We start from the raw sequence: 22,694 nt of genomic DNA, 5'->3' as shown, positions 1-22,694 counted from the left end.
CACAACAGGTATGTTTCCCGGTCCCAAACTGCCAGCAATAAATCGAGACGTCCTTTAAGTGGGAAAAGCCAGGGTTTATATAGTCCAAGATTCCTTCCCCTCATTTCCGTCAAATGTCCATTTTCCAACCGTCCATTCCACTTTTCAGTGCTCACTAAGCAGCCCAATACAAGTCAACTTTCCCAATACAAACACCCAAATTCGAAAGCCAAATATCTAAAAACACCAAATTCTTGGTATTTGCCACCCCCTGAAAAGCCTACCATTTTTTTAAATGGCTGACCTTCCTAGACATTTCTGATCAACACACGACCCACCTCGATTAATAAGCATCTCGCCTCACTGAAATCTGCGCAGACTTTCACCACTTCCACTTTTTTCAATTACTAACTCTTTCCAGACAAAATGGCTAGAAGACCAGCTAGATGCTACAGATACTGTAAGAACAAGCCTTACCCAAAGTCTAGATACAACAGAGCCGTCCCAGACGCCAAGATCAGAATCTACGACTTGGGTAGAAAGAAGGCTTCTGTCGATGACTTCCCATTGTGTGTCCACTTGGTTTCTAACGAAATCGAGCAGTTGTCTTCCGAGGCTTTGGAAGCTGCCCGTATTTGTGCCAACAAGTACATCACCAAGATCTCCGGTAGAGATTCTTTCCACTTGAGAGTGAGAGTCCACCCATTCCACGTCTTGAGAATCAACAAGATGTTGTCGTGTGCCGGTGCTGATAGATTGCAGCAGGGTATGAGAAACGCCTGGGGTAAGCCTCACGGTTTGGCCGCTAGAGTTACTATCGGTCAGGTGCTCATGTCCGCCAGAACCAAGGACTCCAACAAGGACGTTGTTATCGAGGGTTTGAGAAGAGCCAGATACAAGTTCCCAGGTCAGCAGAAGATCATCATCTCTAAGAAGTGGGGTTTCACTCCTCTTGACAGAGAAGAGTACATTGCCAAGAAGAGAAACGGTGAGGTCAAGGACGACGGTGCTTACGTCAAGTTCTTGTCTAAGAAGGGTAACTTGGAGGAGAACTTGACCCAGTTCCCTAACTACCAGTACCAGGTTTAAGTGTATATCTGTAATTGATTCTGCTACTTGATTTGCACATTGTAGACGTTGATTAGTAAGCTATGATGTATGCAGCTGAAGTATATAGTGGAAAGTTTTATCCAGATCAAGATCAAGATCCAGTTTCAATCTGATAGTTTCCTTTTGTGCTCCAATTCCTTCGAAATAAGCAGATACTGTTTCTCCAAAAGGCCATTTTTCGGAAATGTCTATCCCTCTTGCCTTTCTGGTGAAACAGTTTCGACCATGTTTAACATCATCCTGGCATAGCCAGCCCAATCGTTTGGTTCCTTGACAGTAATTTTAACAAATGCAATCAAAGGAATTGAGACCAGTATTGAAATGTGAATTATAAGACTCAGTGTGATCAAAAGGATGAGTACGACTCGAACGACGGTTTCCCATGGTGGCATTAAACAAGTAAGGCTTTCTAATGAAAGAGATAATAACATGTTAAGAAAGCGTTTCAAAGAAGGTACGATGCAGAGAGTCTTCTCCAACGAAGAAGTCGTCAACAAGTTGGGTATGGCATTGAGTGGGTTTTCCAAGGATGAATATAAGAAACTAATTTGTGAACGATTTGAGTGGACTCGGAGTGAAGGTTTCCGTCTTATATATTCCATCGGACTGATAGTCATTGATTCAAGATAGGAAAGAAAAAGACTGCAAAGTTGTAAAAGGTGATGGCTTACTCGAATGGAATATTCTATCAAGGCTTGATAGTTTTCATGTTTTAAGGGCTTTCTGGAGAAGATCAATACGGAGGTGAATAAGAGAAGCCCAGGAAGTTCTCCAAAGAGAAGGAAGTGTATACTAATTAAATGATATATTAAGATAAGTCGATGGTGGTTTACTAAAGAGATACAGTTCATCTCATGATGTTCTTTGGGGACTGTAGCTTTTCACGACACCATACTTACTGAACCTCTAAATGACTGACAGTAAGTAATTTGCAAAGAAAATGCTATATAATTAAGACCTCATTTATATGTGTCTTCAGATCAAGTTCTGTACTGGAAGACTGCTCATGGCGTGCCCACTGAAGGTCAACCAGACAAATAGAAAGCCAATAGAAAGTGAAGAAAAGAGCAGAAATTGAAAGCAGAGTGTCAGTGTATACAACTAACAAAAAATAAAAAAAAAACCAAAACCAAAACCAAATATCACTTTGTCAGTTCCCTTAGCTGTCCTGTCCATATTAATCAGATCCACAGGAGTCCACAGCAGACCACAGCAGACCACCTGGTTACTATCCCAGCCACGAACTCCCTAAACTAAACACCTTAAATCTAAACACGTTAAAAGCCAGACCCCCTCCAGCTCCCTCCACCCCAAACCTTAACTGCTGACTTCCCTCATCCACCTCACTGTCTGCTTCAGCCGTGCCATCCATCAACCCCCAGTCCCCAAGTCCCCCAACATTCAAATCCAACAAAAAAAAACCATACCACCCAAATCTGAAAACCCTTACTTCCATCCCAAATCAGCCTTCCCTCTTCCCTCCCTCCAACTCATCCCCACCCTGTTCTTCCAAGCCACGTTTGGTTGACAGGCTGGCTGCGAAAAAGTGTCTCTTCCAGTACCATCCCACGAGGCAGCCAAGGGACCGTTAAAACCGCCAAAAATGGCTAAGAATCTCCAGAAAAAGGCCAGCCTATACAGATTTACCCACAGATTCCAATAAAAACCTTGAAAACCCTCCAACATCACTCCGCGGCAAGCCACGAAGTGATGTTGGTGGTCGGTCCATCGCGGTGCGTAAAAAACCCACCCAGGCCACCGCGTCTGCTGCCATAAATACCGGCGTGATTCCCTCGCAAAAACCTTTTTCACCCATTCCTTTTCCAAACCATGTCCTTCACTCACAAAGAAAAACCTGACACTTTGGTGTTGTTCGATGTCGACGGCACGTTGACGCCCGCCAGATTGGTCATTTCCGACGAAATGAGAGACACCTTGAAGGCCTTGAGAAAGAAGGTGGTGATTGGTTTCGTTGGCGGCAGTGACTTGTCGAAACAGGTGGAGCAGCTTGGCGACACTGTGTTGCAGGACTTTGACTACTGTTTTTCGGAAAACGGGTTGACCGCTTATAAGTTGGGCAAGGAGCTTGCGTCCCAGTCGTTTATCAACTGGATTGGCAATGACAAGTATAACAAGCTTGTGAAGTTTATCTTGAGACACTTGGCTGATATTGATATCCCAGTGAGAAGAGGTACATTTATTGAGTTCAGAAACGGTATGATTAACGTTTCGCCTGTGGGAAGAAACGCTTCTACTGAAGAGAGAAACGAGTTTGAGAAGTTTGACGCTCAGCATAAGGTCAGAGAGACCCTTGTCAATGCGCTTAAAGAGAACTTTTCCGATTACGGCTTGACTTACTCTATTGGTGGCCAGATCTCGTTTGACGTGTTCCCTACCGGTTGGGATAAGACTTATGCTCTTCAGCACGTTGAAAGTGAGGGTTTCAAGGAGATCCACTTCTTTGGCGACAAGGCCTACGAGGGCGGTAACGACTGGGAGATCTACTCCGACCCAAGAACCATTGGCCACGCTGTCAAGGCTCCTTCCGACACCATCAGAATCTTGAAGGAGACTTTCGACTTGTAGATGCGATTACAATACGTTTAATATATACATGAACTGTGGGTTTTACTGCGGACGGTAGTAGATTGCTGACCCGTCGCTTCCACCGGTAATGACTTGTTCGACCTTCTTCTTGCCGATTTTCTCTCCGTCGAGAAGCTGGAGTCGACTGGTGGTGACATTGTTGATCTTCTTTGCCAACTTCTTCTTTGATGCAGATTCGCTTTCTGCAAAGTCGCTGGGCTCAATGAGTTTAGGCAAGGCCACAGGTTTAGAGCTCTTGACGCTCTTTCCGTTACCAAACTGGCCCTTATCGTTTTGGCCAAACACAAGAACATCCTTGTTAGGGCCTGAGTTGTCCAATACAACAAACACATGGTGGCCACCAGGAATGACATTCTTGATTCCAATGTTCTTGATAGCCTTGGCCTTTTCGTCGAATTCAGTAAGACCAACAAGCGACTTGAGCACAGCTGGAACAGAAGCGACGTGCATGTACTTCGAAAGACCCAACTGTCCGCTAAGACCAGCCCCAAAACTAAGCAAGAGCTCTTGGTCCTTGGAAGGATCCTCTTCGTTGGTGCTTTGCAATTGAATGAAGGAAGATTCGCTCGATGCAAAAACATTCTTGACGTGGAACTTGAAACCAGCTCCGTTCTTTGGCAAACTGTACTTCAGGATCTTTTCCAACTCAGCCAATGTATATGCTACTCTTGGAACTGGCTGGATATCATCAGTAGAAGTCAAGTCTTTGCCGCACTGGCCAAAAGTGTTGGCGCCCCAAGTCCAAATGTTTCCGTTCGCTTCACTGGCAATATTGAAGTTGTCACCTGTTGCAATTGACGAGAACGTACGTGGACGCACATACTTACCATCCTTGTTTGTGACAATTTCGTTATTCAAGTTGGCCAAATCATAGACTTCGTTAGAGACGTCAATTGGCGATTTCAAGTATGGAGAGTACTTGGGCAAACCAAACTGTCCTTTGTTCAATGGCTCACGAGCAGCAACAGCGCCATAAAGCTTACCCTTTGAACTAAGAATAAGCAAATGGTTAAGACCTGCTGTGATATCCTCAACTGTTTCACCCTTCATGGCGTCAAGTTTCAACTTTTCAGCCGAATAACTATAGCTTGAAGAGCCGAGCCAGCCTCTTTGTTTCTTAGGAAGCTGACTAAGCTTTGGACCATAGAAAATCTCCTTCTTGTTCTTACCCAAGTAGTAAAAGCTGTCTCCAGAATGCAACACACGAGATACCTTCAGCGGCATGTTCACGGCAATTGGTTCCTTGAACTTTGGACTGTAATGGTACACCTTGCCCAGATCGTCAATTGCAACCAAGTAGTCATGCTCAATCAACATATCCTGAAGAAGCATGCCATCGAAAAAGCTCAATCTCGTAGGAAGCTTATTTTTAGAGAAGCCACCAAAGACATAAAGACCAGTGTTTGACTTTGAATCAAGCAAGTTCTTTACAAACCCAGGCGACAGCGCAAGCTCGCCACTCAAACGGTCCACAAGATTAGCTACCTTCTTCTTATTCTCCTTAGGATCCTTCATATCTCTAACCTTAGAATCATCAATATCATAGTTAATCTTATTCAGGAACCAACCCTTCAAGTACTTATAGTTCATCACAAGCGAATAAACAGAAACAATGGAAACAAGCGCAAACACACCAGCACCAAGCCCCTTAAGTCTTTCGTTTCTTTCCCACGCCTTACGCTGTTTCTCCTGTTCCTTCTGCATCTCCTTCTGGATAATGAACAACTGTTCTTTCCATTCAGGCGAGTTCGGCTCAATCCCTTGAAGACGAGGATGTGTCAGAGGATCAAATTCCACAAACCCCTCAGCCACATTATCAAGTCTTTCCTTCCGATCGGCACTTTCGGTTTCATCCATCTCATCTATGCCATGGCCAAACTTGAACTCCTTTTTCTGTTTATTGAATTCTTCAATCGAACGGTACTTGTTGGAGTTGAACCTCACTTGGCAGAGAGGCCTTGGAAACCTAAGAGGTCTCGCAAACCGTACCCTAGATATCATTATACGGTACTGATCTGTAGTAGGTATATAGAGAGAAGCCAGGCATGATAATGGGTAAAATGAAGGGATATATGCAGGTCATGGAATATTGGTGATCACCAGTATTCCCCCAAAGCAAAGTCGTTTTGGAAAAACCAAACAAATAGGGGGAATACTACAATTGGTAGAAACCCCCTGAGACCCTTAAAATTTCTCTAACATGTGTATGCTGGGAGAGGTAGTGCTTGCTGGAGGAGGCTGATGGGGCACTTCCTGCAGTACATATCAACAACCTCACACCGTAATCAAGGACAACCACCAAGAACTACAAACACATCCACCTAAAACCGTCTATATCATCACATGAACTACGTTGGACTAAATATCGGAAAGAGGCTGCTCAGCTCCATCACCAAGTTCGATACCAAGAAGTTCGTTCAGTCGCTCCAGACGAAAGGCAAGTTTACCGAGGAGCAAGCCGAGGCAGCGGTGAATATCGTGAACAAGGCGGTAAACGATGGTATTTCGTCGATAGCGAAGAACTTGGTGACCAAGGAGACCTTGAATTCGATTGCGTACCAGCAAAAAGTTGATTTTGCCAAGTTGAAGGGTGAGCTACAGACCATGGATAAGTCTGAGTTCACTAACCTTAAGAAGGAACAAGAACAGTTGCGTACGAACTTGACGAATTTACAAAACAGACTTAAGGAGGAGATTACAAAGAACTCGGCTGGCGTCAGGCTTGATTTGAACTTGGAAAAGGGTAGAATCAGAGAAGAGAGTTCTCTCCACGAGCTGAAGATCGAGGATACATACACGAGGATTGACGAGGAGATTGCCAACATGCAAATGCAGATTAAGTCTGTGAAAACTCAGGTCATGCAGTGGTTGATCGGTGTCAGTTCCGGTACCGCTGCTTTGATGTTGGCGTTTGTGCGTTTCTTCGGTTAAGAAGAGGTGAGAATACAAGAAGGATGGATAACCGGTGCTTGGGGATCGGCTGCTGTTGATTGTTTTGGTTATTCAGGCCCAGGGAAGGCGAGGGAGGCTCGGTCGGTGTTTTTGAACTCCGAGAATCCATCTTTTCACAGCAAATTGGCTGCCAGTAGCCAACCACAACCTCCCTAAGCAGATCCAATGTCTCTTTACTGGAAATTTCCGAGGAATAGGTCCGTTGAAGGCGGATATTGCTCGTCTACACGAGCCCTGGGTTAGTTGTTGCGGTACCCCAAATATGCCCACGCAACAACCGTAAGAACCCACAATACCTGCTCCTAAAACTACCCTAAAAAAATGCCCCATAAAAATACCCTCTACTAAATACAAATAGTTTCTCCCTTGTTCAATACACCCTATCAGAGAGCTTCCATTATTTCGTTCATCGCGCACGTGACCTCCTGCCAAATATCCAGTGGGTAGCAGCCTTAAAACACGAAAGACCAACACATCAACAGCGAACCCATTCCTATCCCAATGAACGCTCTTTACAATCATGGTGTAAGACAAACCCACCATCTCACGCGAGACTTGGCTTCCTTGGAAAAAAACCTCCTGACGTCCCCAATGTCTCTCCAAGGGTCCATCATAACATCGCTCACGGCATTCAAGAAAACCATCAAAGAGTATAATGACATGATCCAGCAAAGTGGCGGTGGCGACGACAAACACCGTACGCGATTGGAGAAGTTCAACGGCGAATTGAACCAATTCCAGCTGAAATTCGACTCCTTACGCCAGCAAAGAGAGTCTATCTTACAAGAAAACAACCAGCAAGAGCTCATGGGCAGGCGGCATGTGGCAGGAGGATCTGAAAATCCCTACGATTCGGGATCTCAGGGGTACGGCTATGGCCAGAATCAGCAACAGCAGACCTCCAACATGTCTTACCTGGAAGGGTTATATAAAGAGAAACAGTCACTTTCCAGAGGAAGCCAGCAGCTTGACCAGATCTTGGAAATGGGCCAGAATGCGTTTGAAGATCTTGTGGAGCAGAACGAAACCTTGAAGAAATTAGGTTCTAAGTTTTCTCTGAGTTTGGTTACATTAGGTGTTTCGCAGGGCACTATCCGTACCATTGAAAAGAGAGCCAGACAAGACAAATGGCTCTTTTGGGGAGGGGTGATTATTTTCTTTGTGCTCTGTTACTTCTTGGTCCGGTGGTTCCACTGAGCATGATTCCTTGGGTGGGAAAGGTTACGAGATAGGTGATTTGTGGGGGACATCGCAAAATTCAGAAGGCTTGATCCGCTTCATGCGCAACTACACCGTCCACATGAAGTGTAACCGGCGCAGCAGAAACAGGGTTTAACGGGGAGGGGAGCGGGCGACTCCTTTTTTTGAATTTTCATCTTTTACCTTTCAGTGGGTTCCTGTTTTGGATGTGCAAAAGACCAAGAAATCAGGGCCATTGGTGGTTTCCCCTTGAATCAAAGCGTCTGGTAGGACAAAGCTGAAACATTACGGAGTCGGGAAGGTCTGACAAAACTAACAAGTCTACTTTTTGATCTTGTTCGGTAAAGGTGGCTGCAAAACCCACGCGGGGTGGGGTACAGAAACATCAAGACACAAACCCAGCCGCTGTCGGGAAGGGGGGCCGATGACGAAACTTTCGCCTATCAGGTGTAGGCCAAGACACAGATTTCTTGGATCAAGTGTTCAATTTCACTACTCAAAAGAGATAAGTGGTGGGGACCAGAGCAACAAGCCAGTGCCAATTGAACGGAACCAAGTATCTCGAAATACCTAAATTACGAGTATCTAAGCCCAGATAACCGTCGAGACATAGATCCTTAGCTAACGTTGGCAAAGCCTTGGATCCAACGAGGCGAAGGTGGCTCTGGTAGGCTAATATGGCTTTTGCGCAAGGAAATGTGTCAAACATGCGCAGAAACATCCAGTCATGTTACCTAAACAGGCAAAACACTAAGCGGGTGCGCAGGCCTCTCGGTCCCCGGACAATACATGAACACAGGGTGCAACTTGCGGGAAATTACATGGGTAATTAGCCTAAACAAGACAAAGCCCTGGGCTGCGTTCACGGGAAGCTGTCTTTGTGGAACCGACGGGTGGCAATGTATGGGAAAGCGATCGAGGTTTTACATATCACTTTTCCTAATGGGGCAGTTGGACGGCATACAAGTAATGGCTGCGAAATCTATCTTTTGCCTAAAGAGGCATTGGTATTATGCCTCTTGGCTTCATGGTTTCTTCCTTTTTGCACCCAGATTGACCTTTATGCCTCTTCCGGCTGTTGTCAGAGGTCCGCCTGCTGCACCTGGCTTCTGCCTTTGTCAAGCACTATATATCCAAAGTGTCCGCCCCCACCCTCGAGAGAGAAACTCCCTCGTCTAAAGCTTTTCAACGCCTTTCCTTTTTTACCCTTTTACCTTTCTTGTTTCGTTCTTCGTTTTATTTCAACTTTCGAGCCTTCTACAAGGTTATTCGTTTTTGCAGTTCTGCTTGTTGATTTTATACCATCCTTTACACTTTTGTGGATACCCCCCATTTATTGAATCATGAACTTGAAGTTACTTGTGGTGGCTGCAGTGGCAGCCGCTGCTCCAATTAAAGAGGTTAAACGTGCAGATGTTGTTACCATGACAACAACTGCCAACGTTGGCTGGGCTCAGCTACTCGGTGGAAGTGCAGAGACTGATACTCCTGCCCCCGCTCCAGAACCTACTCCAACAACCCAAGGCTTACTTGGCCAGCTCTTTGGAGGAAACCAGGAGACTACCAGCACGCCGCCTCCAGCTCCAACTACAACCTCGCAGGGTTTCTTTGCACAGCTTCTCGGAGGTCAAGAGACAACGTCTACCCCTCCTCCAGCTCCAACTACCACATCGCAAGGTCTCTTTGCTCAATTGTTTGGCAATACTAATACCGCTACTACCCAGGCTGCTCCTGCTCCAGCTGCTACTTCTGCTGCCCCAGCCCCAGCTGCTTCCTCATCGCCGTCGTCTGGAAGTAGTTCAGGTGGAGGGTTCTTGAGTTCCCTTCTCGGATTGTTTAACACTCCGTCGTCTTCTTCAGGATCGTCTTCGTCTTCGAGCTCGTCCTCGTCCTCGTCGTCTTCATCCTCGAATTCTTCGGGCGGTTGGTTCTCAAACTTGCTTGGTGGCTTGTTTGGTGGTTCCTCTTCTGGTTCTTCCGGCTCCACCGGCTCTTCTGCCTCTGCAGCTGCTCCAGCTTCCTCTGGTGCTGCTTATACCCAATCTCAGAGTTCTAATAACTTTGGCGGCGCTAGCAGCAGTGATGGTAGAGATAGTCCTGGCTTCACCGAACCAGTTACTGTTGATGGTACTGGTGACGGATCCGACTCTTCTCTGCCAAACTCCGATGCCACCATTGCTTCCAACTCCCAAGTCGCTAAGGTCGCTGCTTACGCTGAAAAGGGTGGTGGTATCACTTACTCCCCTTACACTAAGAACGGTCAATGTAAGACTGCCAGTGAAGTTGCTTCTGATATCAAAAAGTTGAGAGGCTACGGTCTCATCAGACTTTACTCTGTGGACTGTTCTGGTATCCAGAATGTCGCCAGCGCCTTGTCTTCCTCCCAGAAGCTTTACTTGGGTGTGTGGTCTATTGACAACTTGGACAATGACTTGAGCAGCATGGACCAGCAGGTGAAGAGCGGATCTCGTGGTTGGAACGCCGTCCACACCGTTGCTATCGGTAACGAGCTTGTCAATGCCGGTACCAAGACTGCTTCCCAAGTGGCCAACGCTGTTAAGGAAGCCAGACAATGGTTCAAGCAGAACGTTCCTTCCTACTCTGGCTACATTGTCACTGTGGACACATTGGTTGCCGTCATGAACGACTCCCTGATGTGTGACATCTCTGACTACCTTGCTGTGAACTGTCATCCATACTTCAGTGGCATTGAAGCTCTGACTTCTGGCTCCTGGTTGAAACAACAAGTGGCCCTGTTGAAGAGCCATTGCAACAACGGTAAGGATATCCTCGTTACCGAGAGTGGCTGGCCATCTTACGGTAACACAGTCGGACAAGCTGTTCCATCTATTCAGAATCAGTACGAAGCTGTGAAGGACTTGGGTAATGTGATGGGTTCTTCGGTGATCATGTTCACCATGTACAATGACTACTGGAAAGCGCCTGGCAGCTGGAACGTCGAGCAACACTGGGGCATTTATGGTGACCCCGAGTACTAAGCGACTAGCTTACCAGAAACTTTTCTTTTGAAAAATATGTAAATTTGAATGATGTACATTAATTGGTGTTGGTGTAGAATGGCTGCGAAAACCGTTGATTATGTAGCCCAAGGGAGGGGCCGACAGTATTTAAAGCAAGGCAAAAACACCGTTTTTGACTTCTTTCAAACACAAATAAGAAGTCGTAATTAATTAATTTTTTACAGAGTTATCATTAATGTATTAGGTAGAATGGGAACCCAGGTGGTCGTGTGCCACCCAAAAGGGTCTACGCACCCATCAACAAAACCCATAAACAAGATTTCCACTAGTTAACAGTATATACTCGGTCGGTCCGTCTCCAACGCCATGTCAGACCGTGAAATCAAAAAACTCGCCACAAGGCTTAACGGCTTTGTTGAGTCCATATACCTGTTAAAAAATAACGCTGGCGCCTCAATCGCCAACGACTTCCACAAGCTTCCTCCAAGAACTGGCTCTGACTACTACAAAGTAATCACCAGACCGATCTCCCTCCATATCATTGCCAGACAAGTAAAGAGATTGGCTTATAGAGATGCACAGGAGTTTGTTCGTGACTTGGTGCAAATAACGTGGAATGCTCGTCACTATAACGAACCAGGCTCTCCGATCTATGAAGACGCATTAATCTTAGATAACTATATTAAGGAAACGGTTATACCCAGACTTGCCAACGATAAGAATATCACTATGCTGACGGGGGTGCATTATCCTGACTTGGGTCCTTTGGACGATTATGACCACCTTCAGTTTGACGCTGACGGTGCTAGTGCTCTGCCTTACTTGAAGAATGAAGAGTATGAAGAGGATGACCACCCTTCTCCATACCAGGCTCACCATAAGGCTTCTTCACACCCTCCAAAGGCTGCTGAAGGCGGTGTTAGACGTGGACGTCCTCCTATTATCGATAAGCCATACGAGTCGAGAATCAAGAGTATACTTAAGAACTTCAAGAGAGTGCGTCACCCAGACGACGAGAACCTTATTCTTACGGCTCACTTTGAGAGATTACCTGATAAGGCTACGCCAGGGTACTACGAAATCATCATGAACCCTATTTCGCTTCACGAAATCAGAACGAAGGTGCGTTCTAGAAAGTACCTTGACGTTCAGCAGTTCTTGGATGATTTGAACCTTATGATTGGCAATGCCAAACTCTTTAACGCTTCTGACCCAGCTATGATGAACGATGTGCTCATGTTTGAGAAACAGGCATCTGAGATAATCGAGAAGGAAATGCAGAGACCTGAAAAGGACTTTATCGTGGCTACAAACTCTGGCTCTGATGGTCTCAAGGTTCCAATTGATTCTGTTACTGTCAATGAACATACCTATAAGGTTGGTGACTGGGTGCTTATCAAGAACCCTAATGACGCTAATAAGCCAACTTGTGGTCAGATTTTCCGTTTATGGTCTACGGATGGTGTGGAGTACACTAATGTTTGTTGGTACATTCGTGCTGAGCAAACGTGTCATCGTGTGGATAGACTTTTCTACATGAACGAGGTCTGTAAAACCGGTGAATACAGAGACCACTTGGCCGAGGATATCGTGGGTCCTTGTTACGTGATTTTCTTGACTCACTACCAAAAGGGAGACATTCCACCTAACTTGCTTCCACCAGGCTCTGAGTGGTTCATTTGTGAGTTCCGTTACAACGCCAACAACTACGTCTTCAACAGAATTAGAACGTGGAAGGCATGTCTACCTGACGAGATCAGACACATTGATCAGCCAATTGTAACTATAAACGAGCCAAGGAAACTCATCAAGTATGATTCTCCAATCAAGCACTTGCTTCCTGCTAATGCCTATGATGATATGCCAGCGGCCCCACCTCAGCAAGGTCCTAATCCAAATGGTCCTCCAATTGTGGGATCTGTGTACTTGAGACCACCATTCTACAATGATGAACTTGGCCAGTGCTCCACATCTCCAAACGTTGCTCCAGCTCCTGAGTATGACGAACCAATGTCTGGCCGTAAGGCATACATTTTCACGCCAGTTTCTCAACTCAAGTCGGTGACTGGATCTGGTATTTACTCTTCCTCAGGTACCCGTTCTGTTACCGTCAACTACATTCCAGGTCAGTTCGACGAGGCTGCTGCCAACCTTCACCAGTCTCCACCTATTGCTACTCCTTCTATGGACACTTATAGACAGCCATACACCCCTCAGCCGGCTACCCAACCACCTATGAGCACATACAAGCCTTACGTGCCAAAGTACAAGGCTGAATCTCCAGCTATCAGTTCACGTGCTACGCCGCCAGTCGGAAATGTGAACTCTCCAGCAGCTCAAGGTTACCACTCGTCCACATCTACATACTCTGTTGTTCTTCCAGGAGGAGTAGTATCCTACGTTGAGAAGCCAGCTGAAGAAGGAGAGGAGTCAGCTGATTTATCCGACGTAAGTCAAGCCATCATCAACTTGAACGGGCAAAAAGTGTGGTTCAGATCCCCACCAGCCCAAGTCAGCTCCAGGACTATCAATGATATCGGCCACAGTGTTGAATATTTGGCCTGGCAGGCAAAGAGACGTAAGACTGAAAGCTCTCAGTAAAGGCTGGGCGCCATATAGAAGTGTCGTGCAGATGCGACGATTTATCGCGAAGATGGAGATGAAGATAACTTACCAGAAAGAGATACTCCACATTCTCTATGATCAAACAGGCTAGTGAATTCCAGGAATGGCTACGAAAGCTGAAGAGAATCGTAGCGTTGGTTGGTGCTGGGCTTTCGGCATCGTCGGGTCTACCGGTTTTCCGTGGCTCGCAAGGACTCTGGAAAAACTTCAACATGATTGACTTGGCTACGCCAGATGCTTTCTACATTGACCCGGGTCTTGTTTGGCAATTCTATGCCTGGAGAAGACACATGGCACTTAAGGCACAGCCCAATGCTGGACACAAAGCTCTAGCGGCGCTCTCCCACGACACAAGTAAGGAGTTCCTCACAATCACTCAGAACGTTGATGGACTTCTGGCAAGAGCAGGACATCGTCAGCGACATCTATACGAGATCCACGGGTCTCTCTTTGAGCTACGGTGTACCAGCTTCACTTGTACCCATAGGGAGAAGAACTATGAAGATCCGCTCACAGAGGCACTCAATTGCGAGGAGGAAGACGAAATCATCGAGCCTTACCAAGCAGACGGTCTGCTGCCGCAGTTCAGTCCGACAAAAGAGCTTTCTCCGAAGGAACTACCGTTGTGTCCGGTTTGCGGTACGCTAATGCGTCCCGGTGTGGTTTGGTTTGGTGAGTCTCTCCCATTGCGTGCTCTAGATGGAATTGATAACTTTCTCGAGTCAGGTCCAGTCGACTTGATACTTGTTATAGGTACTAGCGGGACGGTGTACCCGGCAAATGGTTATGTGGAAAGAGTTCGCCAGCTTGGAGGAAAAGTTGCCATTTTCAATACGGATATCGAGGAAGAGGTTTTGGCAGGGGAGGTTGCGGATACCTGGGGATTTCAAGGAGACGCAGCCGAATTGTTACCCAAAATGCTACAGTGAAGAGAGGGACAATTATACCATGTTGAACATGAAAGGTGATTGGCGGACCCGCAAGAATGGGGGACATTTCGCAGCCACCTGGGGCGACGCGCAGGGTAATTGCAGCCACCGACATTAAGCCACAACGGAAAAAATGCCTTATCTCAAGATAAAGCAAGATCGGCAGGAAAGTGAAGTTGTTTTAAAAGGTGAAACGTCCACGTTGTCTCTACTGGTCTCGTGGGGCTTCCCCCATGGTATGGCTTCGCTTCGCCTGGGAAGCTTATCGCTCGGAATGGACCAAGCTGCCCGGGCTGCGACGTCAATTGGCGTACCTAAGAGTCCTTGCGTCAACCGAAATGCAGTAAGGCAAGCCCTGCTGCTGGCAGACGAATCTAGAATGTGAACGAAAATGGCGTGTGGTTTACACAGACATTCTCTAGGCGCCATTTGGGTTCGGGAGGCTTCGTTCTGACTGTATATCGGACGAGCCTTGCTGCCATTTGACTATCGAAGAAGATGTCGCAGAAATTTTAAACACTGGCATGAATGGGATGATCGTAGATCTCCTTTTCAATAGTTTACTCAATGCCATGAAATTTCATTTATGACAAGATTCAGGGGTGTTTCTATTTCTACAAATCACGCAACCACCAAAAAAAGAAAGAGATGCCATGGCATTAACTTATTCACAACAGACATCAAGTCTCGTGTCCAGCCTCGCCCAATGTACTCAGACCAGCTGAGTGGTAACCAGCAGCGGCAGCTTCTGCTGGCAAACAAACAAAAAAAATTCTATCATGGCAGATAGCCGTTGGCAAAAATAGCCAGTATAATAATAAAAGGAATAATAATAAAAGGAAGATACATTTGCATCGTAAGTCGTTGTCTCTTGTGGTTGTTCATCCAATGGGGGGTTATTCACGCAGCGCATGCCAAAAAAGCCTGAAAAAAAAAAACCGCTTGTGGCTGCAAAACGCGCCCGCCAGGCCTGGTAACCAGGATGGGACATATTTCCAGCCGGTGACAAAGCGAACTTTGCCCGAATGGAGTGGTGGCAGTTGGAGGGGAGGCCATTTGGAGGAATTTGGGGGGAATTTGGTCAATTGAGTTCCAAAGTGAGCTTGAAGGTTTCTTCAGAGAGCTGGGTGTCTCAGGCTGGAGGCTGAAAAAGTCACCTTGAACGCTGCCCTGAGGGTCTTTGGAAGATCTCTTTAAGGTACTGGAAAGGTCAATTTCGGCACTCATTTTTTCAAAAAGCGGGCTTGAATCCTCATTCTTCAAAAAGAACGTAATGAGTTTTGTAATGAGTTTAAAAATTCAAAAAGCTGGCTGTAGTACTTATTCTTCAAAACTCACTCCGTTCGCTTTGAATCTGAGAAAGTCATGAACGCTTACTCTTCAAATCTTTTCCAAACCTCGCTTTGCTCGTTTTGGAAGTCGCTTGAAGCTGAAAGTCATGAACGCTCACTCTTCAAATCTCCTTCAAACCTCCTCCAAACCTCGCTACGCTCGGTTTGAAGTTCGGTTGAAGTCGCTTTGAAGCCAAAACTTATACCTCAAAACTCAACCTTCAAAGCTCGCTTCGCTCACTTCGAAGTTCTCGTTTTGAGGTCTTTTTGTAGAACGGATTCCCAACATACGTCGCCGAAGAATTCCTCCGGTCTCTTCCTCGCCGCAGCAGTGTCTTATGCACTAGCGACAGCGCCAGAAGCAGTCGCTGGATTCTCCCCCGCGGCACATCCACAAGCACAGAAAGCTGCCTGCCCGCAATATCCACTGAAAGCCCCCATTGGAGCTCAGACGTGGCTGGCAGGACAGGCGCCAGTGCCAGACCAGGCACTTTCCGTAGCCTGGCTTCTGGAGAGCCCATTTTTATATCTGTAGGAGACTTTTGAATCAAGTTAGTTTTAACATGTTGTCGTTTAATGTCGTCTTGGCTGGGTCTTCTTACCTCTCTGTCTCTGTCTCTGGTGGAAATCTGACGCGGCGGCGCCCGCGGTGGCCCCATGAGAGGTGGCTGCGCGAGCGGCACGATCAGCGACAAGAGATAATTGTCATCCAGATCTCTGGAGGCCAAGAGTGGCAGCAGGAGTCTTAGTGGGGGCAGAGGCAGATCTGGCGTCAGGCCTGGCGCCAGCACTGGTCCTGGGCCTGGGGCCGGGGCGAGTACCAGCAGAGCCATTTTCGCTGTAACCTGGTGGTAGCTTTCGAGGTACCGCGAGTCAAACTCGTCGAGTGCCTCCTCAAGGTTAATGTTCATGGGAGTAGGGAAGGTAGGGAATGTGGAAGTATAAGGTGGTTGTATTTCTGGTTTGTTATGAATTGGTAGTACGCTTGGTCGCTTGGTGCCTGGTGTACTTGTGGCTGCAAGTGTTGGGTGGCTTCTGGCAGTGGCCCGTTAACAGAATCTAAAACGAATTGATCCTGGTCTAAAACAGATCGAAGTATAAACCAGGTCTGGGGCGGGAATTCACTGGGTCTATATAGGTTCCAGAATTTGAAAAATTCCATACCCTCCTGTTCCTCCAATAAAAAAAAAAAAAAAAAAAAAAAAAAGAATATGCAAAATGCAATAAAATGCAAAAAGCATATCGTGCACAGACTTTTTACTTCCACACACCACCGGCGCCACGGCAGGGGACACGAAATATTTCCACTTTTTCCCCCAGTCCCCAGTGCACAAGTGCTCTGGACGCAGATCGACCCAGGCGGCGGCGGCGGCGCGCCCTAACTAACAGAAGTAGCAGAAAAAAGAGGTCTTTGTCCCTCCACCCCCCAAAAAGGACAAGCAATAGGAAGGTATTTTGCGCGAGGGAGGAGAACCAGGCGTGTTAAAGAAAGACGAAAGAAAGAAAGAAAGAAAGTTTATTTCAATGGGAGAGGTCATGGAGGGAAATTGAGGTGTGGCCGTGGTGGCAGTGGAGGCAGTGGCCGTGGAGGCCGTGGTGGCCGTGGAAAAAATGCACTTTTGGCGTGGCTGCAATGGGTCAATAGGTAATGGGTGAGGTTTAGCACGGGCTGCGACTGCAACTGCTGCCAGTGGTGAATGGAGTGGCTGCAATTGAGTTCAAATGTCACACAACACAAACACAGACCGAAGGTCTGGAAAACAAAAGAAAAGAAAAGAAGAAAGGGGAAGGGAAGGGAAGGAGATCTGGTTTAGACTCCTCTTTCAGGCTAAACTACGTGGTGGAGGTGTACCATTCATCTGCGTCGCCTCGTCAACCAGCCAAGCCGGGTGGAGTCCCATTCATGTGCTGCCGGTGATGGGCGAGCCGCGACTGGAAAAAGAGGGAGGAAGAGGGAGGATGAGGAAGAGAAGGGAGAAGGGAGAAGGCAGAAGTAAGAGATTAATCTAAAGTGACTTAATCTAAAGTGTCTTTAATTTAAAGTGTACTTAATCTAAAGTGTACTTAATTTTAAGTATACTTCTTCTAGGGCTCCTCTGGCGAGGAACCCTAGGTTCCCCTATCTCAAGTTACCGCTGTGCGACCGGGCTCGGTCGAGCTCCGCGTCAGTATTTGCAACCGAGCCCCAGAGGCTTGAACGCAATGCAACTGATTAAGACATGAAGAATTGACACACGTAGCGGCTGCCGTAGAGACAAGCCGCAAGAAAACGGCCACGCCAACGAGGTTGACGCTGCCAACGCCGCCAACGCCCCCCAAACCTTCCCTATCGCCTATTCTCATATAATTGCCTTGTTTAGGTTCATCTCCATTGCGGCCCCATTGGCTCTTCATTGTCAAGTTTAAACCACTGGCATGCCGTAAATGCGACCTACTTTAGGGAAGACGACACAACGAGAAGGAAAAGAAAAGTGAGAAAAATGAGAAAAAAAACCATGGCATTCTTGCCGCATGAGCTTATCTCAGAGGGGACATTTTTCTAGAGACATTTAGTGGTCTGTCTGTGGTTTGGCGAGGGGTTGTGAGTTGCCTTTTTTTTCTATATGGACTCTTTCTGGACACTTATCCTAACCAGCCTCCAATTGTCTTGCGCAGCTCTTGCTGGCGACAGCCCCTTGATAAGCCTATTGTCGATGGAGGGATTTCGTCTATTTTTGTGAGCGGTTGCCTACTCCAGTGGTCGGATATCTCTTCCATTTGGTCCAGGTATCTATCATTACCAGTGGCTAGAATTGGTCCCGCGCCTCGGTTTTTTACCACTTTTGCGCCCATTTTCTCTGCCTCTGGTTTTCCACACCGAAGCTTTTGTGCCCTGCGACATGGACCTTTTGGGTTTTGACTTTTTTGTGTTACTACCCTAGGGATCATCTAGCTCCGCACGGAGAAACATGTCTCGTGGAGGGGGGCAAGTTTGAATTATACTTTGTAGGGTCTTCCAGAAGGTCGTCTTGGTTGGCGGCTACCAGCTACCAGCTGCCTGCTGCCGGTTGGCTGCCGCCTGCAACTGCGACTGGACCACACTTTTTGTGTTACCAGTCCAAGCGCCTAACTACCTACCCCTAACGAGTCGCTTAAGTCGAGCCCCTAAAGTCACTGGAGCCTTAGGAAAAAAATGTACCTCCAAAACCAGGCCTAATTAGGCCATTGGCCACGAGGGTAGCCCTGTACTGGCGACCCAATTGTTGTTTAACTCCTAACCACGGCAAATTTTGCATGCTGAGAAGGTTGCAACAATGAACAAAAAAAAATCTCTACAATCTAATTCTTGAGCTTGAAGTTTCCTATAAATGAGCCAATAAAGCAGCCACACCTGGTGGCTGTGTCCAGACTCGGGTTCACTAACGTTACAAAGGACAAGTCCGAGTAGGTAAATTACTGGTGGTTACGGCGGTTACGGCGGGCCGATCATCGTGATATGCTTCGTATTTATAATTATACAATTAGGGGCGCCTCCTAAAGGCTAACTTTTGGGCATGAAGGCTTCACGCCAGATCTAAATGAATATTAAACGCCATTCAAGTGGCCACCGACGTCTGTGGAAAGCGCCATCGCGCTTTGCCAGTCCAGTGGAGTGCGAATGAAATTTCACAATTTCATCCTCATCCTCATCTGTCTACACCATCAGGCGAACTCTCGTGTCGTTTCTCGACGCATCGTACGTCGGTGGAGGAGCGCTGGGCGTCTCTGGCGGCACGTACATGAATGCAGTGTTGTTGGTAACATTTGTCGTTTCTTCAGTCACCTGGGTGGCTCCATTCTCTGGCTTATACCCAGGAGACTGGAACACCTGGTCGAAGTTCTGGTTCATGGTCAGATTCATGTTCAGGTTCCCGTTCAAGTTCGGTTGCATGTTTAGTCTTCGCTGCTGGTCGTTCATTATGTGTTGTCTAAGAATCCTGATATGACGCCTGCGGTAGTAGATCCCACAGATGGCTAGGATAAGGGCAACGACAAAACACGCCACGGCAATGCCGATGTAAGCTCCAGTGGAAAGGCCGCCTCCGCCGCCGTAGAAATAAACCATGGAGAAGTTGAAGAAGGTGGAAAAAAAATACTGAAAAATCCTTGGGGGCAGCCGCTTCTCTTTATAGTCGTGGGGGGCGTTCCACTTTCAGCACTAGCGGTGCAGGAGACGAAGTGGTCCATCGCGTGGTGGCCAACCACGAAACGATGTCAGTGCATTGGCGAAATCTATAAAACGACTCCTTTGGGTCATTGAGGCGTTTCGTGACCTCTACAGGTGAAATTGGACCCGCCTGGTTCGTCATACTTATCCCACTGCCATGTCATTCGGTGCCGATGGCTAACGCCTCGTATGTGTACAGCCCTGCACTGACTATGCTCATTCAGCCGCGCCAGTCGAAGGAAAAACCACGCCTATTTTTTCCCTGCAAGAGTGACCGATCAGATAAGTAAACGACTGGAAACGGCACCTCTGTAAACGGAACCGGCACGGAAAATACTGTTTGATTTTATGGATTATGTGGGTGACGTATATTGAGCTGTGGGTGATGTTTTTGACTTGTCTGTCATTGAGTCGCCTATATTGGTGATTTGCTTGGCACCATTCAATGACCCCTATGTAGATGAGACTGGAGAGTGATAGATGGAACCTCCAAAGTCTCTGGAGAGTGAACTTGGTGATTCGTGACGCCAAAATGATGCAAACTATATGGTGTTTCTTTTCTTTGCTGTTCTTTTCTTTACCTCTTTCGGAACCAAATGTGCTCCAGTGGCTATGTTACACATATGCATACACTTGACATGAGTCTAACGCATATCCACAAGGAGTCTGCAACTTGACGTCAAGGTGAAACTCTAGTTTATACTGGCGAGTATGCTGGTGGAGGTTCTCTGACTACTCCGTCAGGCCCTCTGACTACTCCATCAGGCCCTCTGATTACTCCTCTAGAAGACGGTCTGGGTGGGGCCTGGCTGGGGTACTTGGGCCTCGAGATGGTGATACCATGTAAACCGTAATTGAGGTCGGAAAAGAGCCCTGGACGTTTACAACACATGATAATGGTGGCTAGAATGCCAATCCCGACAATCGATGCTCCGGCAATTATAAGGCCCAAGACTACCTTGGAGAGTTTCTGTGACGACAGAGACGGCGTGCTGGCGTACTCTCTGATATCTATTGGAATCAACGGCATGTTTGGTAGTTTAATGAAAGATTGGAATGAAGGTTTCCTTGGTCAAATCCCCATTCTCGTCTTTTCCACGGTTTATATACTTCTCCATGGCTCCCCACAAACATCAGCCTTGCAGGCCGTTGGACCCTGGTTCGGGCGAGGTCATAAATACACTTCTCTCTCGCCGATTCCTGTCCGCCGACACGAAATCCATCAATGACAAATTGTGGCTTTGGTGCTTGCCAGAAATGTTATGAGCATGGCTGAAGTAGCCGAAGAGCGTCCACAATGAGCTAAACCAGTGTGGTATGGTGACTCAAATGTTGGACAGATCCCATTACGGTGACTTTTACCCTAGAATGCACAATCCATACTTTTTTGGGCTAAATTCAACCTACAACCGTTTGTTCTCATCTTGGCAGGTACCAACCGTTATTGCCCTAAATGGCTGCAAACTGTCCTGGGTGTGTCCTGGTGGAAAAGAAATTCACATCACCCACTTCTGCCGATTACCTTCCCTGTTTCTTCCGCTAGCCGTTTAAAACGAATGTCACCCTGAAAACTGGATTCTCCTAAGCCTCGCTGACTATTAGTTACTTCTCCTCGTCAAATGACCTATACCATTGTGGGTCTGCCGAGTGTCACCAAAGTTCGCGAAACGTCAATGGCTTACTGGTGCTTTGGGTCTCGAGGCATGATAGCCTTGGGGAATGAAATATGAAGTGGATAGTGGTTTCGAATGATTTCCTTGGTTTCAACCTTGGTTTCAAGACTGTCAAGAGAAAGACGTTGGTTGACTTGCAGTTTGTGCTGTGCTTGTCTGTCTGCTCCATTGGCTGCAAACGGTCTCGAGACACTCAACATGCTTTGGACCAACGCAACACAAACCCTTGCAAACTCTAGTATATTCAGGGAAACGCCTCTTCTATCTCTCCTATTCAGCTTCCCTTTACTTCCCTCCTTCATGGTCCTTTACCGTCTGGCTGGGGCTCCATTTGGACTGAGGTCACGTGCAAATATCAAGACCGAACAACTTCTCTCGCTGCTTTATACACCAAAGTAGAAAATGGGTACGTCCACAATACCGCCTTCTTCCATGTCTACAGCAACTAACCGTGCAGCAGGTCTTCCTCCTGGGCTCCAGCCGTCAAGCAGTACGAATCAAAACAACTCGGTAAATAATGGCAACTCCTCCAATGGAGCTGCCGACATCGACAGCTTTGGCCTCAAGGGCATTGCTCCGCTTTTAAGAATGGATCAGACGGAGCAGAATCTGTTTGCATTTGGCCAAGATATTCAGCTCTTAGGCTTTGACTTGAACGACAAATCTAGCATCTTGAAAAACATGGCATCTCCCTGGCAAGAAACCAGCCGTACGGAAGTGGAACCTTACTTCCTGTTACCTAAATCAATCCAACAGTCCACCATCATACCGCCTCCTGAGCCTTGTGATACGAAAATCCTGTCGTTTGCCGACGAGACGCTTTTCTACATTTTCTACACGAAGCCTCGTGATACTTTACAAGAATACGCTGCTAGGGAACTAGTTGCTAGAAACTGGCGGTACCATAGAGACATTCAAGTCTGGCTTACAAAGGACTCGAATGTCGAGCCTGTGCTCATTAGCCCTGACGTTGAAAGGGGTGTCTACATATTCTTCGACCCCCACAACTGGGAAAAGATCAGAAAGGAATTTGTCCTACATTATTCCTCCGTGCAAGCTTAGACAGTTCTTTGACAGGATGTCTGAGTGTTCCATGCGCTTCCATGTATTATTAAGGTACC

General features: G+C 47.0%; 12 protein-coding genes across 12 annotated transcripts; 8 read left to right on the top strand and 4 right to left on the bottom strand. All coding sequences in view use genetic code 12, as the record gives it.

Moving 5' to 3' along the window:
• Positions 1 to 405: 405 nt before the first annotated feature.
• RPL10 (60S ribosomal protein uL16) lies at positions 406 to 1,068 on the top strand (the record flags this gene model as incomplete). The annotated part of the gene is made up of 1 exon (XM_025485670.1): positions 406 to 1,068. One exon carries the CDS (start codon positions 406 to 408, stop codon positions 1,066 to 1,068), a length of 663 nt encoding a protein of 220 aa, XP_025341135.1.
• A 1,851-nt stretch (positions 1,069 to 2,919) lies between these two features.
• PMM1 (phosphomannomutase) lies at positions 2,920 to 3,675 on the top strand (the record flags this gene model as incomplete). Its single annotated transcript, XM_025485669.1, has 1 exon — positions 2,920 to 3,675. The coding sequence occupies one exon, from the start codon at positions 2,920 to 2,922 to the stop codon at positions 3,673 to 3,675; it is 756 nt and encodes a 251-aa protein (XP_025341134.1).
• Positions 3,676 to 3,717: 42 nt separating this feature from the next.
• Positions 3,718 to 5,697, bottom strand: CXQ85_001976 (uncharacterized protein; the record flags this gene model as incomplete). The annotated part of the gene is made up of 1 exon (XM_025485668.1): positions 3,718 to 5,697. One exon carries the CDS (start codon positions 5,695 to 5,697, stop codon positions 3,718 to 3,720), a length of 1,980 nt encoding a protein of 659 aa, XP_025341133.1.
• A 342-nt stretch (positions 5,698 to 6,039) lies between these two features.
• Positions 6,040 to 6,627, top strand: CXQ85_001975 (uncharacterized protein; the record flags this gene model as incomplete). The annotated part of the gene is made up of 1 exon (XM_025485667.1): positions 6,040 to 6,627. The coding sequence occupies one exon, from the start codon at positions 6,040 to 6,042 to the stop codon at positions 6,625 to 6,627; it is 588 nt and encodes a 195-aa protein (XP_025341132.1).
• Positions 6,628 to 7,239: 612 nt separating this feature from the next.
• CXQ85_001974 (uncharacterized protein) lies at positions 7,240 to 7,845 on the top strand (the record flags this gene model as incomplete). The annotated part of the gene is made up of 1 exon (XM_025485666.1): positions 7,240 to 7,845. One exon carries the CDS (start codon positions 7,240 to 7,242, stop codon positions 7,843 to 7,845), a length of 606 nt encoding a protein of 201 aa, XP_025341131.1.
• A 1,346-nt stretch (positions 7,846 to 9,191) lies between these two features.
• Positions 9,192 to 10,847, top strand: SCW4 (Scw4p; the record flags this gene model as incomplete). The annotated part of the gene is made up of 1 exon (XM_025485665.1): positions 9,192 to 10,847. One exon carries the CDS (start codon positions 9,192 to 9,194, stop codon positions 10,845 to 10,847), a length of 1,656 nt encoding a protein of 551 aa, XP_025341130.1.
• A 348-nt stretch (positions 10,848 to 11,195) lies between these two features.
• Positions 11,196 to 13,430, top strand: CXQ85_001972 (uncharacterized protein; the record flags this gene model as incomplete). Its single annotated transcript, XM_025485664.1, has 1 exon — positions 11,196 to 13,430. The coding sequence occupies one exon, from the start codon at positions 11,196 to 11,198 to the stop codon at positions 13,428 to 13,430; it is 2,235 nt and encodes a 744-aa protein (XP_025341129.1).
• A 98-nt stretch (positions 13,431 to 13,528) lies between these two features.
• On the top strand, positions 13,529 to 14,383 carry CXQ85_001971 (uncharacterized protein; the record flags this gene model as incomplete). The annotated part of the gene is made up of 1 exon (XM_025485663.1): positions 13,529 to 14,383. The coding sequence occupies one exon, from the start codon at positions 13,529 to 13,531 to the stop codon at positions 14,381 to 14,383; it is 855 nt and encodes a 284-aa protein (XP_025341128.1).
• Positions 14,384 to 15,935: 1,552 nt separating this feature from the next.
• CXQ85_001970 (uncharacterized protein) lies at positions 15,936 to 16,625 on the bottom strand (the record flags this gene model as incomplete). The annotated part of the gene is made up of 1 exon (XM_025485662.1): positions 15,936 to 16,625. The coding sequence occupies one exon, from the start codon at positions 16,623 to 16,625 to the stop codon at positions 15,936 to 15,938; it is 690 nt and encodes a 229-aa protein (XP_025341127.1).
• Positions 16,626 to 19,387: 2,762 nt separating this feature from the next.
• Positions 19,388 to 19,798, bottom strand: CXQ85_001969 (uncharacterized protein; the record flags this gene model as incomplete). Its single annotated transcript, XM_025485661.1, has 1 exon — positions 19,388 to 19,798. One exon carries the CDS (start codon positions 19,796 to 19,798, stop codon positions 19,388 to 19,390), a length of 411 nt encoding a protein of 136 aa, XP_025341126.1.
• Positions 19,799 to 20,597: 799 nt separating this feature from the next.
• On the bottom strand, positions 20,598 to 20,930 carry CXQ85_001968 (uncharacterized protein; the record flags this gene model as incomplete). The annotated part of the gene is made up of 1 exon (XM_025485660.1): positions 20,598 to 20,930. One exon carries the CDS (start codon positions 20,928 to 20,930, stop codon positions 20,598 to 20,600), a length of 333 nt encoding a protein of 110 aa, XP_025341125.1.
• A 1,075-nt stretch (positions 20,931 to 22,005) lies between these two features.
• On the top strand, positions 22,006 to 22,635 carry CXQ85_001967 (CCR4-NOT core subunit; the record flags this gene model as incomplete). Its single annotated transcript, XM_025485659.1, has 1 exon — positions 22,006 to 22,635. The coding sequence occupies one exon, from the start codon at positions 22,006 to 22,008 to the stop codon at positions 22,633 to 22,635; it is 630 nt and encodes a 209-aa protein (XP_025341124.1).
• Positions 22,636 to 22,694: the final 59 nt, after the last annotated feature.

Source organism: Candidozyma haemuli (genome assembly GCF_002926055.2).
Source record: "Candidozyma haemuli strain B11899 chromosome Unknown C_2014730914, whole genome shotgun sequence".
Lineage (NCBI taxonomy): Eukaryota > Fungi > Ascomycota > Pichiomycetes > Serinales > Metschnikowiaceae > Candidozyma > Candidozyma haemuli.
This window is presented reverse-complemented; position numbering and strand designations above follow the sequence as displayed.